This window comes from Peromyscus leucopus, chromosome 2 (genome assembly GCF_004664715.2).
Source record: "Peromyscus leucopus breed LL Stock chromosome 2, UCI_PerLeu_2.1, whole genome shotgun sequence".
Lineage (NCBI taxonomy): Eukaryota > Metazoa > Chordata > Mammalia > Rodentia > Cricetidae > Peromyscus > Peromyscus leucopus.
In genome coordinates, this window is record NC_051064.1 from 31,763,661 (window position 1) to 31,777,800 (window position 14,140).

Below are 14,140 nucleotides of genomic sequence, written 5' to 3' on the forward strand. Positions count from 1 at the left end.
TTCCTGTTAGCCCTTGCAGTAGCCTCCTCATGCCCCTGCAACCATGAACTCCAGTTGCTCAGGTGCCATGACTCCCTGGCCAGGGTGGACTACTTTCCTCACACCATGTAGTTATTTGGTCACAGCACTAAGAAAAGAAATTAATATCAGAGTTATAATATATCATTTTGGTATTTGTAATAAGGGATGATAAAACCAGGCTACTTAATAAATCTGTTACTTCATATACTTAATATAGAGTGCATGTTCATTATATTATGACCCCCCCAGCGTGTGTGTGGGTGTGTGTGTGTGGGTGAGGGTGGGTATAGTCAGAGGATAATTTCTAGGAGTCAGTTCTTTTCCTTCCATCCTGTCTTGGGACAGAGTCTTGCTGTTTTTACGTGCTGTGTACTGTGGGCTGGCTGATCAGTGAGTTTCCCGGCAGTTCTTCAGTCTCTGTGTCCTGTCATGTCATAGGAGTGCTGGAGTACAGATATGCGACACCGCATGTGACTTCTTTCCCGTGGGTTCTGGAGATCGAACTCAAGTTGTTAGGCTTGCATAGTAAGTTCTTTTACCTGCTGAGCCATCTTACTGGCCCACATGCCATTTTATGCAAATGGGCATTTTCATTCTTTCTATCAAATCCTTTGGTCAACATTTTCCCTTTTCTCATGGACTTCCTCCTTACCTTCTAGTAATAATCATTTAGCTGATTTCTAGAATTCTACATTTGTAGATTCACTATAATGTAAGACCTTGCAGTATTTCTTTTCCCGTGTCTGGCTATTAATTGCATTGTATAATACTCTCCAGGTAATATGTAATGACATGTTGCTGAACAGTATTTCATTATGTATTTACATGACCTTTTTAATTTAATTTTATTTTTTAGACAAGGTCTCATGTAGCCTAGCCTGCCCTCAGAGGCTAGCTGTGAACTTCTGGCTATCCTGCCTCTATATCCCAAATGGTGACATTACAGGTACATACATCACACTCAGTTACCTGATGACACATACCATGTTGACCCATTTGATTGTGCAGTAAAGATTGTGAGGGTGCAGATACCTATTCAGTGCATTGGTTACAGTTCTTTTGAATCTATATCTGTAAGTGGGATTACAGGATCATTTGATAATTCTATTTTCCATTTTCTAAGGAACCACTACACATTTTCTGTAATGGCTAATTACCATTCCTACCAGCAGTGCTAGGGCTCCTGTTTCTCCATCAGCACTTTTTATCTTTTTGAAAAAATAGTCATTCTAACAGAGGTGAGGTGATATCTTCCTGAATGTGTTTGTATAGGTTTCTATGCAAACACACACACACAGTCACATGCACATGCGCGTGTGCCTGTGTGTGTGCGTGTGTGTGTGTGTGTGTGTGTGTGTGTGTGTGTGTGTGTGTGTGTGTGTGTTTGTGTGTATTTTGAATAGGAACTGGCCATGTAGCCCAGGTCGATCTTGAACTTGTGACTTTTCCACATCAGCCTCCCTAGTGTTGAGTACAGGTGGTTTTGATTTGATTTGAGAGTGCAGTGGTTTTTGATTTGAGTTTTTCTGAGAATAGTCATGGTGAACATTTTTCATATATCTGGTGGACATATTTGGGTGTTCTTCCAAGAAAGCTCAGTTCAGCTCCTGTTTCGTGGCTGGGTTTTTTCTTGCCCCTGAGTTACATACCTGGCCATTAGCCTCATATCAGATGGATGCTTTGAAATGTTCTCTCTTAGTGTGTCAGTTGTCTTTTCATTATCATTCCTTTGCGCTGTAAAACTCTTTAGTCTGACATACTCGCAGTCATTTTTTATGTGTGTTGTCTATGCTTTTGGAGTCACATCCAGTAGATATGTTCCCAGATGAATGTTGAGGTGTTAGACATTTCTCCTGTTGCCTGCCTGTTCCTGCACTTAGCTCCTATCCTTTCTCCCTTCCTTCCATTAACTCTTACTGTGTAGCTCTTGGTGGCTGGGAACATTAGCTATGTAGACCAGGCTGGATCCAACTTGCAGTAATCCTCCTGCCTCTGCCCCCTGAATGCTGGGATTGTGGGTAGGATCTACTATGTTCTGTTCCTCCATTTTCTTCTAGTAGTTTTATAGTTTGTCAGTCTCATGTTTAAATCTTTTATTTTAATTTTTATTTACTTGCATTTCCCTGTGTGAGTGTATGCCATGTGTAAGCTGTGCCTCTTCAGAAGCCACACGAGGGTGTTAGATCCCCTGGAGCTAGAGTAACATGCAGTTGAGAGTCACATGGGTTCCTGAACAGAACTTAGCCCCTCTGTGGGAGCAGCAAGCACTCTTAGTCCTTTCTAGTTAAATTTTAATCAATTTTAAAGTGACCTTTGAAGGTAGTGTGAAATAAGGAACTAGTTTCAGTTTTTGTGTGGATACTCACTTTCCCCGCAGTTTCCTGAAGAAATTGTGCTTTCTTAAGTGTGGTGGTATTGACACATTCATTGTGTTCCTCTGCTTCTTCTATGTCAGTGCCATCCTGTTTTGCTTACTGAAGCTACTGGAGTACATTTTGAAATCAGGTCATGTGGTACCTTCTGGATTGCTCTTTTTGCTTATCATTGCTTTGGCTGTTTGCAGTCTTGTGGTTCCATATGTATTTTAGGATTGCTTTTCTTTTGTGTGTGAAAATGACATTGGAATTTGTACTGAGGTTGGATATTTTACCCATCCTCATCCAGGATCAGGATTCCATTCCCTTTATTTGTATGGTACAGTTTTTTTGGGTTTGTAGACTTCTTGCTACTGGACATCTGGCTGAGGCCCTTTTCCCTACCTGGATAGAAATTGTGTAGGCAGGGAGAAGCTCTTCAAGTGCTAGTTATGCCACCTCTTATAGTCCTTGGCATTTGACAATAATGAGCAGTGGTGGTGGCAGGTGGGTGCTCTCTTGTGCAGTGCTTGAGTTCTAGGACTTTCACATCTACACATGACAGCTCTGGCACCAGGCCTAGGATGTTGGCATTCCTTGGATCCTAACAGCTCCAGCAGTCAAGGCCTCTTCTCTTTAAGGCCTTCTGTCTTTCAACCTCAGCTTTGCATGTTGTTCCTTTTGTTCCTCTTATAGCCGCTTCTGAACTCTTCAGCTACCTCTTTTAGGCTGTCAGATCGCCTGCTGTTTGCTCCACTGCTGCTGCTCTGCTGTCTGAGATGGCACTTTCTTTATACCAGCCCACACTGCTAAGAAAGTAGTAAGAGGCGGCCTCAAAAGAGAAATCTATTATAGAGCCTAATGTTTCAGCAGGAGGAAAGGCAGCACAGGAGGGTGGTTCCTAGCCAACTCCCTTTGATCAGCCTGAGTGGCTTGCTTCTGCAGCCAGAGGAAGGGTGTTGGCACTAATTACAGCAGACCTCACATGCAAATGAGGCTTTGTGTTCTTTTTGATAAGTCATCAGGGAAGTGCTTTCTACCCAGGATAGGAGTGGTTGTAAGATCATTTAGACCTCACCAAGGGCTTGTGTTAGTGGAAAGTCTGGTGTAAACTGTTTGAAACAGTGCTGGCTGAGGCTGTATATTCAAGAACTATAGCACTATGTTGTATGATGTGGTGGTTTGAATGAGAATGGTTCATATGTTAGAATGCTTGGTCCTCAGTGAATGGAATCCTTTGGGAAGGGTTAGGAGGTGTGGCCTTGTTAGAGGAGGTATGTCACTGGGGGTGGGCTTTAAATTTTCAAAAGCCTATGCCAGGCTCAGTCTGTCTTTGTCTATGTCTCTCTCTCAGATGTGCTCTCAGTTAGTGCTTCAGTGCTTTGCCTGTCTGCTCCTCTGCTCTACACCATGCATGATGTTTATGGACTAACTTTCTGAAACTAAGCAAGCCCCCTATTAAATGCTTTATTTTATAAATGGCCTTGGTCATGGCATCTCCTCACAACAATTGAACAGTAACTAAGACACACACAATGTGTTCAGAACATCTGGTGTTGGCATACAGGTAGTAGTCTGGTAGACTGATTAATAGTCCTTTTGCTCATGCATCCAGGATGATTCTAATAGCTACTAATTAAGGAATCAAATTGTCCTATGTCCCAGGGTCTCTAGTCTCTGCTTATTTACAGAAAAGGTGAGTACCAGAAGGAGTACTTTTAGTAAGAATTTAGGGAACTTAATATTGACATGAATAGTGTTTTTACAGTGTTTACCACTTTGTCCAGTATCCTAGGGAGAGGTGGTTGCCCCTCACCTATCATCCTCTTCAGTGGTAAATTTACTCCTATGTGTTATTAGAGTTAAGTTTAGTGCATGTGTCCTCAAAGCCCTAAGAGGCCAGGGTTGGCACCCATCTATAATAAACCAATTAAAAATCAAGTTAATAGTGAAAAGTAGGATAAGAGGATTTGTTTGATATGGCCACATTGGGGAGAGGGACATTGAGATCCAGTGACTTCCCCTAGTCCATCTTCATGTCCTTACATGACGGTTAGGTTTAAATATCATAATTAAGCAGTGCGGTCTATTTGAGATCACCCCACCACCCTGCTCCAGTGCTGGGATCATAGACTTGGACCACGAGGTATTTCTTCCCTTATGGTGATCCACTGAAAACCAAAGGGATTCAAAGCCACTGGGGATTGAACCAAGGGACTTGGGCTTTATCTCAGTCTTTTCCCCTCCTCTGCTTCCAGTTTCAGTTTTGAAGGAAGATGTCACATATCCCTGGCTGGCCTCAAGCTTACTATGTAACCAAGGATGGCTGTAGCCTTTGATCCACTTCTACTTTCCATATGTTGGGATTACAGGCATTTACCACCATTCCTGGCTCCTTTTTGTGACAAGATCTCTCTATTTCCTAGGCTGGCCTTGAATTTTATCAATAGTTCTGGCTAGCACAAGCTAATCCAAATTGTGACCCTTGTGCTTCAGCCTCTTGAGTAACTTGACTCTTGTCCTAACTTGGTGCATCTCATAATCTTTGGGATGTTGATTTTTCAGTTTCAATTTTTTGAAGTTATTAAAATTTTTTTCCTTGAGTTCTTTGACTGTAGGTTGTTAGGGAACATTTAATGTTTCATTTTCAAGTACTTGTGAATTTTCCAGAGTTTTTCCTGCCAACTGAGTTTGCTTTTACTCCATTATGCTCAAAAACATACTTGATATGACTCCTGATCCTCCTGAGTGCTGGCATTACAGGCATGAACCAACAATCCTGGCTCTTTGCTCTCTTTTGGTTACCATCTGCTTGGAGTATTTTTCCAGCCTTTCATTCCTAGTTATGTGTGTCCTTAAGGCTAAAATGAGTGATGGGTTTACATAATGAGATGAAGGAAAATGAATGTTGGCATTAGTATGTAATCATCTACTAATACATTAGGGTTACTCTAATACAGGTGATTTTGGGGCCACAAGAGGGATGCCAGATGCAGGTATAGTATCAGTAGCTGGGTAGAGGCACGGCTTATATCCTGACTGGGATGGACCACAGCAGTGTTGGATTTCATCAGACTGTTTGGGAATTGCTTATATCTGGAGTTTTCCACTTAATATTTCAGACCATGGGAGATGATGAGTTAACACCTCATTATAGGTAAAGAAAATACAATAGATAAAGGAAGAACACTGTATGGTCATTTCCTGGGTTTCCTTGTCACCTTTTGTTCACATCTGATCTCCTACTAGAACATGAAGACTGGATCCTGGCATGGATTCATGCACCATCTTTTGTTTCTGTGTTAATTTTTTCATCCCCTGAAGTGCTTGGGGTCAGACCTATTACCATAGATCTGTAGGCAGGTTGACCCATTGTAGTTGTGTTGTGTTGTTTTGTTTTGTACTCTTTGGAGGACCACAACCCAGCTCCAAAATAAATACATGGAGACTAATTCTTACTTATGAATGCCCTCCATTAGCTTGGCTTATTTCTAGCCAGCTTCTCTTAACTTAAATTATCTCATCTACCTTTTGCCTCTGTGCTTTTACCTTTCTCTATTCTATATACTTCTTTTTACTTCTTACTTCATGGCTGGCTGTGTGGCTGGGTAGCTAGCCCCTAGAATCATCCTTCCCTTCTCCTTTCCTCACTCCTCCCTCCCTCTTCTCATATTTCTTTTCGTATTTATTCTTTCTGCCTGGCAGCCCTGCCTATCCTCTCTCTCCTGCCTAGCTATTGAGCATTTGGCTCTTTACTAGACCAATCAGATGTTTTAGGCAGGCAAAGTAACACAGCTTCACAGAGTTAAACAAATGCAACATAAAAGAATACAATACATCTTTGCATCACTAAACAAATATTCCACAGCATAAATGAATGTAAAACATCTTAAGTTAATATTCCACAACAGCCCACCCAAAAAGCATTTGCTAAATGGAGATAAAATTGTCCACTTCTTGTTAAAAATCTCTTGATTTGCTCAATGTTGCCTATAATAGATTTTTAAAATTAGAAGTAGGTCTCCTGGGTTTTGATTGTTTAAGAGTCTTCTTAAGTTATGTAAAAATTCTAATTTGTTTGGTTTTTCAGTAGGAGAAGGTCCATAAATTTGGTGAGACCATGGAAAAGGGTCCATGCCAAAAAAAGGAAGAGGAATCACTGGTCTACAGGGAAAAATTGTTAAGACTCTAGAAAGTGCCAGCTGTAGGTAATTTCTCAAAAGTCTAATTCTTGTGATTAAGTTCCTCAACCCACAATCTCTTTCACCAAGTGTGCCTTTAAGGAAGCTGTCTTCAGTTCCACTTTGGGTCCAGGTCTCATTTTGTGTTCTTCCAGACTCTTTTGAAGTACAGCACTCCATCTTTTTTTAATGTATACTTTCTCTCTTCAAGGTGAATGTGGTGATAGTCCTCCCTTCATTCTTTTTGGCTTATTGTGATGTTTAGTAATAAAACATTGTGAAAGGTTTCTGCCAGCGAGTAGTGGTAGTTGTTTATTTATTAATATTTGCCTCTGTCTCACCAAGAGATGGGCTGGAGTTGGCTCAGCAGACCCACTGGCTGATCTAGCTGAGGATCCTAGGGATTTGGATTCCATGGAGGCTCACAGCCATCTGTAACTCCAGGTCAGACCCCTGGGTGTACACACACACACTCTGTTGTGGAATATTAGCTTAAGATATGTTACATTCATTTATGCTGTGGAATATTTGTTTAGTGATGCAAAGAAATGTTGCATTCTTTTATGTTGGATTTGTTTAACTCTGTGAAGCTGTTACTTTGCCTGTCTAGTCTGATTAGTCTAATAAAGAGCCGAACAGTCAATAGCCCGGCAGGAGAGAGAGGATAGGCAGGGCTGCCAGGCTGAGAGGATAAATAGGAGAAGAAATAGGAGAAGAAATATGAGAAGAGTGAGGAAAGGAAAAAGAGGATTTAAATTAAGAGAAGCTGGCTAGAAATAAGCCAAGCTAATGGAGGGCATTTATATGTAAGAATACATCTCCATGTATTTATTTGGGAGCTGGGTGGCAAGCCCCCCAAGCAATACACTTCTGTATGCTTAAAGCTTTCTTGATTTCCTCAGTCACTTGTAACACTTTATCATCAAACCATGGATCACTCATATATACTGGCAATATTACAAAAGAAGGTTGTTTTAACACTATTACATGAGTATTATTGGAGAAATTATTTTGGCCACTCCACGTAGTTAAAAGGATATTTATTTAATGGCGTAACTCACAAATTAAGTAATGGGTAGGTCGCAGGGTCTAGGGAAGGTGTAATGCAGTCCAGCGGTGTTCTCCGGAGCTCTACACAGTCAATCTGCACTGGTCAGCGTCCCGGCACCGAGCGCCCAGAGCGAGCGCTGGCCCATCCAGCTCTCGGGTCCCCAGGCGCCTCCCCTCGCCCCGCCTCGTAGGTGTGACAGTTGCCAGAGTCTCAATGGGGGTTGGGACTTCCAGAACCAAGCTGGAATGGCTACCCACTACAGAGTATGATTATCCATTTGGGAAATATAATTGGTTAAAATGCAATTAAGCCATGATACATTAAACACAGAACCATTCATAGGAATATTTTCTCCACCAATTAAAAAAACATAGGGCATTTTGACACAAGCTAAAACAGTTCCTTTCAGAGGACAAACAGGTTTCAAGTGACTGGAATGTCCTGCCACTGTTCCCATGGCAGCAGCAAGTTAACAAACATAAGTTTGTGGATATCCAGTACTGGAATACCAAATTCCAACTGATAGTCCTTGGTCCTAAGATTGTGCTGTAGACACAAGATAATCGTCCTGATTTCTGGACCAATCAAGAATATACTGCTGTGTCCCTGTGATGTTATACTTTAAAGGAACAATGCCAGTACATCATCTCCATAGCAAAGTTTTGTTAGACTCTCACAGTTCTTTTGTGTGTGGAGGAAATTGTTCAGAGGGTGAAATATTACTTATCCAATCACCTTGAGGAAGCAATAACTGTATACAAAGTGTACATTGTTTATCATATGCCTTCTATGTAGTTTTGAACAGGATGGATTTCATGATAAACTAAGAAGGGTCAGTTTCTTCTTAAGCCTTGGAACTAATACTAAGGAAATCATTTTTCTATCTTTCATAGTCAAGCCATTTGTTAAATGTCTATTTGTAATCCAAACTACTCTTGTAAAATTGTTTGGTAAGTGCCATATTAGATACCAACAGAGACTACTTCTCTGCCTAATGTCATTTAAATTCCTGTTTTGAGAACTGATTCATTGAGTACAAGATGAAAAAGTTGACAGATGTACTTAGAGGTTACGTCACGTAAAAAGTAAAATAAGCCTGGCTCAGTGGTTAAGAGCACTTTCTACTCTTCCAGAGGACCCAAGTTTTGTTCCTAGGACCCATGTCATGTGGCTCACAGCTGCGCATTTTTAGCTTCGGGGGAATCTGATGCCTTCTTCTGGCCTCCCCAGACAGTTAGGTATCTTTAGGGTTTCTATTGCCACAAAGAGATACCACGATCACGACAATTTTTATAAAAGAAAACACTTAATTGGGGCTGGCTTATATTTCAGAAGTTTACTTCATTATCAGCATGGTGAGATGCAGGCAGACATGGTGTTGGACAGGTAGCTGAGAGTTTCACACCTGGATTGGCAGGGAGTAGGAAGAGAGAGACCCTGGGCCTGGCTTGAGCTTCTGAAACCACAAAGCACACTCGCAGAGACACACTTTCTCCAACTAGGTCACACCTACTAGAACAAGGCCACACTTCCCAATAGTTCCAGTCCTTATGAGCCTATGGGGGCTCATTTTCATTCAAACTACCACAGCATCTTTGAGCAGAAATTTGAGTGGATCTTGATAGAGTTTTTTTTTTTTTTTTGGTTTTTCGAGACAGGGTTTCTCTGTGTAGCTTTGCACCTTTCCTGAATCTCGCTCTGTAGACCAGGCTGGCCTCGAACTCACAGAGATCCGCCTGCCTCTGTCTCCCTGAGTGCTGGGATTAAAGGCATGTGTCACCACCGCCCAGAGATAGAGAATTTTTAATACGCCATAGTGGATATACTATATAAGTTGCATACAGTCATGAGTATATTGAATTCAGAGAAACTCATGGGTCACTTTCTTAATTGTGTATGCAGGAAAGGAAGAAAATGAAAAATAAAAAACTTGTGTCCCCAAAGAAGTGATGCTAGCCAACAATGTACTGTTAACCCCTGTTCTTGTAAATGTAGATAAGCAGTCTGGGGCCTCTGTTGTCTTCAGAGTCACTAAGGAACTCTCTTACAGAGAGCAGGGTCACCTTACATGGTGACTCCATTGTTCTCTCATGTGATGTTGAAGTATTTCATTCAGCTGTCGTTTATTCAAATTCATTTATGGTCCATGCCCCACCTCCATCTGCCTAGTGAAAAAAGTATTGTGAAGTGATAGCATCGTTTCCCACCGAGATCATGCTTCGTAGTGTTACTGCCACAAAGAGATATCAGTCTGCTGTTAACTTCCAGAAGTCTCATTCTGGAAACCTTTTATTTGAAGTATCTAGACATGCCAGATGTAAATGAGCATTCAAAGAGTTTTTTAAATATTTATATTTAGTTTTAAGTGTATCTGTGCATAATGTTCCAATGCTAAACGATTAGGCTTGTTAATAAAAGCTTGTATAGTCTCATTTATTGTAACAAAAATTTTCAAACAAAGCAGTTATTGTGTTTGTACATGTGCATGAATTAAAACAGTGAATCTGGCTTTTTTTAAATTTGAAAGTTCAGGCTGACCTTGAGCTCATGAACCTCCAGCCTTTGCTTTCTTAGTGCTGGAATTGCAGAAATGCTTTCTCACCCACCATGCCTGGCTCCTTTTTGTTTTTGTATTTTTTATCTAGTTTTTCAGTAATAAATATTATATGAAATATATTTAAAATGTATACCATGTAGCATTATTAGCTTCTAAGGTCAGGAATTTTAAGTCATTAAACCAGGATTACTCTTACTATAAATGTGGCTAAGTGATTTAGAGCCATGCTTTGAATCGGAAAGGTCTGGTACTAATATGCAGTGGTCTCATTTTCTAGACCAGCACTGTCCAGTGTGGCAGCCACCTGGTAGCTGCCTGTAAGCACTTGAAATCTGACTAAGTCAACTAATTGAATTTTAAACTGCATGCAGTTATGATCAGTTCATCTGTGGATATGTGATCATGATCACCATATAGGACCAGTACTAGTTAATTTAAATTCTGAGCCCTGGTTTTCTAACTTCCATGGTTGTTAAAGGAATTAAGTAAAATAGTATATTTAAGTCGTTTAGCACTGTGGCTAGAACAGAATGTATTCATGGAAAATGGTAGTTAAATATTAATGACACATTAATTTAAACTTGTTTGTTTTTACTCTTTTCCAGGTTTAATTTTTTTTGGAAATCAAGTTCAATATTAAAAAGAAAAAGCACACATTATTGGAAGCCATTTCTACTAATTCCGATATATTTAACTTATGATTTGATTTGAATACTGTCATGGGAGGAGCTGTGAGTGCTGGGGAAGATAATGATGACTTAATTGATAACCTTAAAGAAGCTCAGTACATCCGCACTGAAAGAGTAGAGCAAGCCTTCAGAGCCATTGACCGTGGAGATTACTATCTGGAAGGCTACAGAGACAATGCTTACAAAGACTTAGCCTGGAAGCACGGGAACATACACTTGTCAGCACCTTGCATTTATTCTGAAGTTATGGAAGCTTTGAAACTTCAACCAGGATTATCTTTTCTTAACCTGGGAAGTGGAACCGGATATTTAAGTACAATGGTGGGCTTAATTTTAGGTAATTTTATTTTTGTAAATTTCTATTTATAAAATGAGCTCAGTTTGCGTGGCTCTTCATGACCTACAGTGTTTGTAACCGAATCTAGTATGTCTGAATGTGTGTGTTTAAAGCGGTATAGTTTTTACTTAGGTGTGGAAACACATAGTTGAAATCTCCTCTTTCCCAGCCCTGAACCTAATAGTTGGTCAGCTCTTGCACTGTTATGTCTAGTTATGGTAGATACAGATATAGTATGTCAATGCTTGAAATCAGCTAGGGCTGGATACTTAACTAGCATGCACAAAGTCCTGGTTTTGACTCAATATTTCACATACCAACACGGTGGTAGGAGAATCATAAATCAGTTGTCCTTAGTAACATACTACATAGTGAGTTTGAGGCCAGCCTGGGAAACATGAGACTTTCCCACTCCAGCCCCCACTCCAAGAAAGTAACTGGTAGGCAAGAAGCTCAGGAGTATTAGGAATATGTAAAGTGTTCTGTCTGCTGATAAACAATTTTTGACTGTCTTATCAGTATCCCATTTTAAGTGAAAAGATAGTTGTGTCAGTTTGGGAGACAGGCTTGTGGGACTTAGACCATGTGACCTTGTGGATCAAAGCAAGAGACTGCGGAAAAATAACAGAAGGCATATTGCAGCATATTTTGTATCTGTTGTAGCATGCTTTGTTTCTGGTGTAGGCATAGAGTAGGGATCAAAAGGGACCAAGATTTTTTGCCTTTGAAGAGCTTAGTAAACACTCAAAATGAGTGCTAGCATTGTACAAGGCTCTGCAACTCAGTGTTCGCAAGAGTCCTTTGAAGAATATGTTATTATAAATCTTGCTATATAGGTGAATGAGCTGAAGTACAGAGAGGTTAAATCTGAAATCACTAGCTAGGAAACTGGGAATTCGGATTACTGGTGGGAAATTTGTGGATAGAGGAACATTGGCTATATAAGACATGTTGAATAGAAAATGAGCATCCATGAAGTCACTAACCTATTCATTTCACTCCATCACACAGACTGGGCTGTGTGGGAACAGTTAAGGTACAGCATTAAGATGTATGGCATAAGCCTTTCATCCATGGCTGGGGACTGGTTTACAAGAAAGAAAATTAACAGTTCTCGTCTAGGTGACGGGTGCAGTAGTTGACATATATGCCAAAGTTAGAGGCCTAAGAGTCATGTTCCAGTCATCCTACAGTAGTGGGGAGTAGTGAAGGCTGTAGAGAATGACACACATTGTCATAGGGTGGCTCTGTCCACTGTGGCCAGGTAAATACAGTCGCAGTTTGTCACTGTCAGGTATTTTCAGGGCTGAAATCTCTTTTCCTAAGCAGTGGCTTGTACCATGCTTTCCTAGTCATGTGATTTAGTCATGGAGCCTGAATTGTTTCATTAAAACACATGTGGTCTTTTCTGCAATTGAATTAGTCTTTGATTTTTAGCTGGTCAAAAAATGGCATTAAATCACTAAATTTTTCTTTTACCACAAAAGAGAAACTTAGAACCTTACATTGGTTTTATGTTCTTTTCTGTCCTCTTGATAAGAACAGCTTGTGTCTATTACTTCTGTTTAGTAGAGGCTCATTGAGAAGAGGATCTCTAGGTTTTGAGACATTTAATCTGTTTTCCCCCATGGTCTACCTTTCTGACACCTGCTAGGGAATCAGTCCAACCAAAGGCAGTATGAGGTGTGTTTCATAATTAGCAGGCTTATTAGCCCCAGGCACCTGTAATAATTACATTCTATGACCAATTTTACTTTTAAACAGACCTCGAGCTATGTTATCTTGTTTTTTAGTTCATGGCCAGGGGCCAGCGTGGAGGAAACAGACCTTTGTTAGGTATTTCCTCTTGGTGTCCAGCAAGCCATGGATCTGTAGCTTAGTATATGACCACAGCTACTGGATACCGTCTCAAGATGTATTTGCCATCCTGCATAATTAAAACCAAAGTATAGTTATTTTTCTTTTTATTAGGACTGTACAGTTGGTGAAAAAGGTAGTACTTAAAAAGGAAGACATAAAGAGCATGTGTGAAGCAATGGTTATAGCTGAGTGTTAATCCATTAAGCTGCTCTGGAAGCCGAATCCCTATGCTATGCCCCCATACTTTGATTTGTGTTCTATGTATTAAGTCAGAGGGTTGAACCTGGAGCAGTGCTTACACATAGCCTGTAATTCTGAGGCTGTGAATTGTGTTTGGTCCTGCCCTGCACAGCAGCTACATTTACAGAATCTCTTTCCTCAGCTTGTGCTTGCCATAGTTTTGTTACAGGGATCCAGGCAGAAGCTGGAAGAGCAGGGCATCTTTGATTTGGTAATATGCAGTCAAGGGAAATGATGCCCCTAAAGGAATTCTGTTTGTTTGTTTTTTTGTTTTTCGAGACAGGGTTTCTCTGTGTAGTTTTGGTGCCTGTCGTGGATCTCACTCTGTAGCTCAGGCTGGCCTCGAACTCACATAGATCAACCTGCTCTGCCTCCTGAGTGCTGGGATTAAAGGCATGCACTGCCGCCACTGCCACCACCACCTGGCTGGGAATTCTTGTCTCACTTCAGAAACTGGAATATAGAGCATTCTTGTTTAGCGAGGAGAAGTTAGAGTTTTGTTTTTTATTTTTATCCCAGATTTTTTTTTAACAATTAAAGTATACTTGAAGCAATTATCTATAAATTTAATTTTGCCCCAGACTTAGAAAGTAGATCACTTCAAATCCTAATATGTTGCATTGGAACATCATTTTCAGTTTCAGATTAAAAATAAATTCTGTTCTGCTCACTTCTTAACTGTCTTCCCAGAGCTCAGAATTTTTACAAAGGACATCTCAGCACTTTCTTTTTTCCTGTGTAATTAAGCTGAAGATGGAGAGAAGAGAAAAAGAAGCCTCCCAAATCTTTTACCTTTTAAAATTGAATTAAATACCAAACCATCATCATTATTGTTATTCTTATAGCTGCT

The 14,140-nt window shown here is 40.4% G+C and overlaps 1 protein-coding gene across 2 annotated transcripts in view; it reads left to right on the forward strand.

Moving 5' to 3' along the window:
• Positions 1–14,140, forward strand: part of Pcmtd1 (protein-L-isoaspartate (D-aspartate) O-methyltransferase domain containing 1) — a 91,814-nt gene that overhangs the window by 22,101 nt on the left and 55,573 nt on the right. Inside the window, exon 2 of one of the 2 annotated variants that reach the window (XM_028855155.2) lies at positions 10,770–11,190. The exons of the other annotated variant lie outside the window; for it this stretch is intronic. Coding sequence (XP_028710988.1) covers positions 10,884–11,190 — 307 coding nt within the window. The 5' untranslated portion in view covers positions 10,770–10,883. The remainder of the gene's footprint in view (positions 1–10,769; positions 11,191–14,140) is intronic. 2 annotated transcript variants of the gene reach the window in all.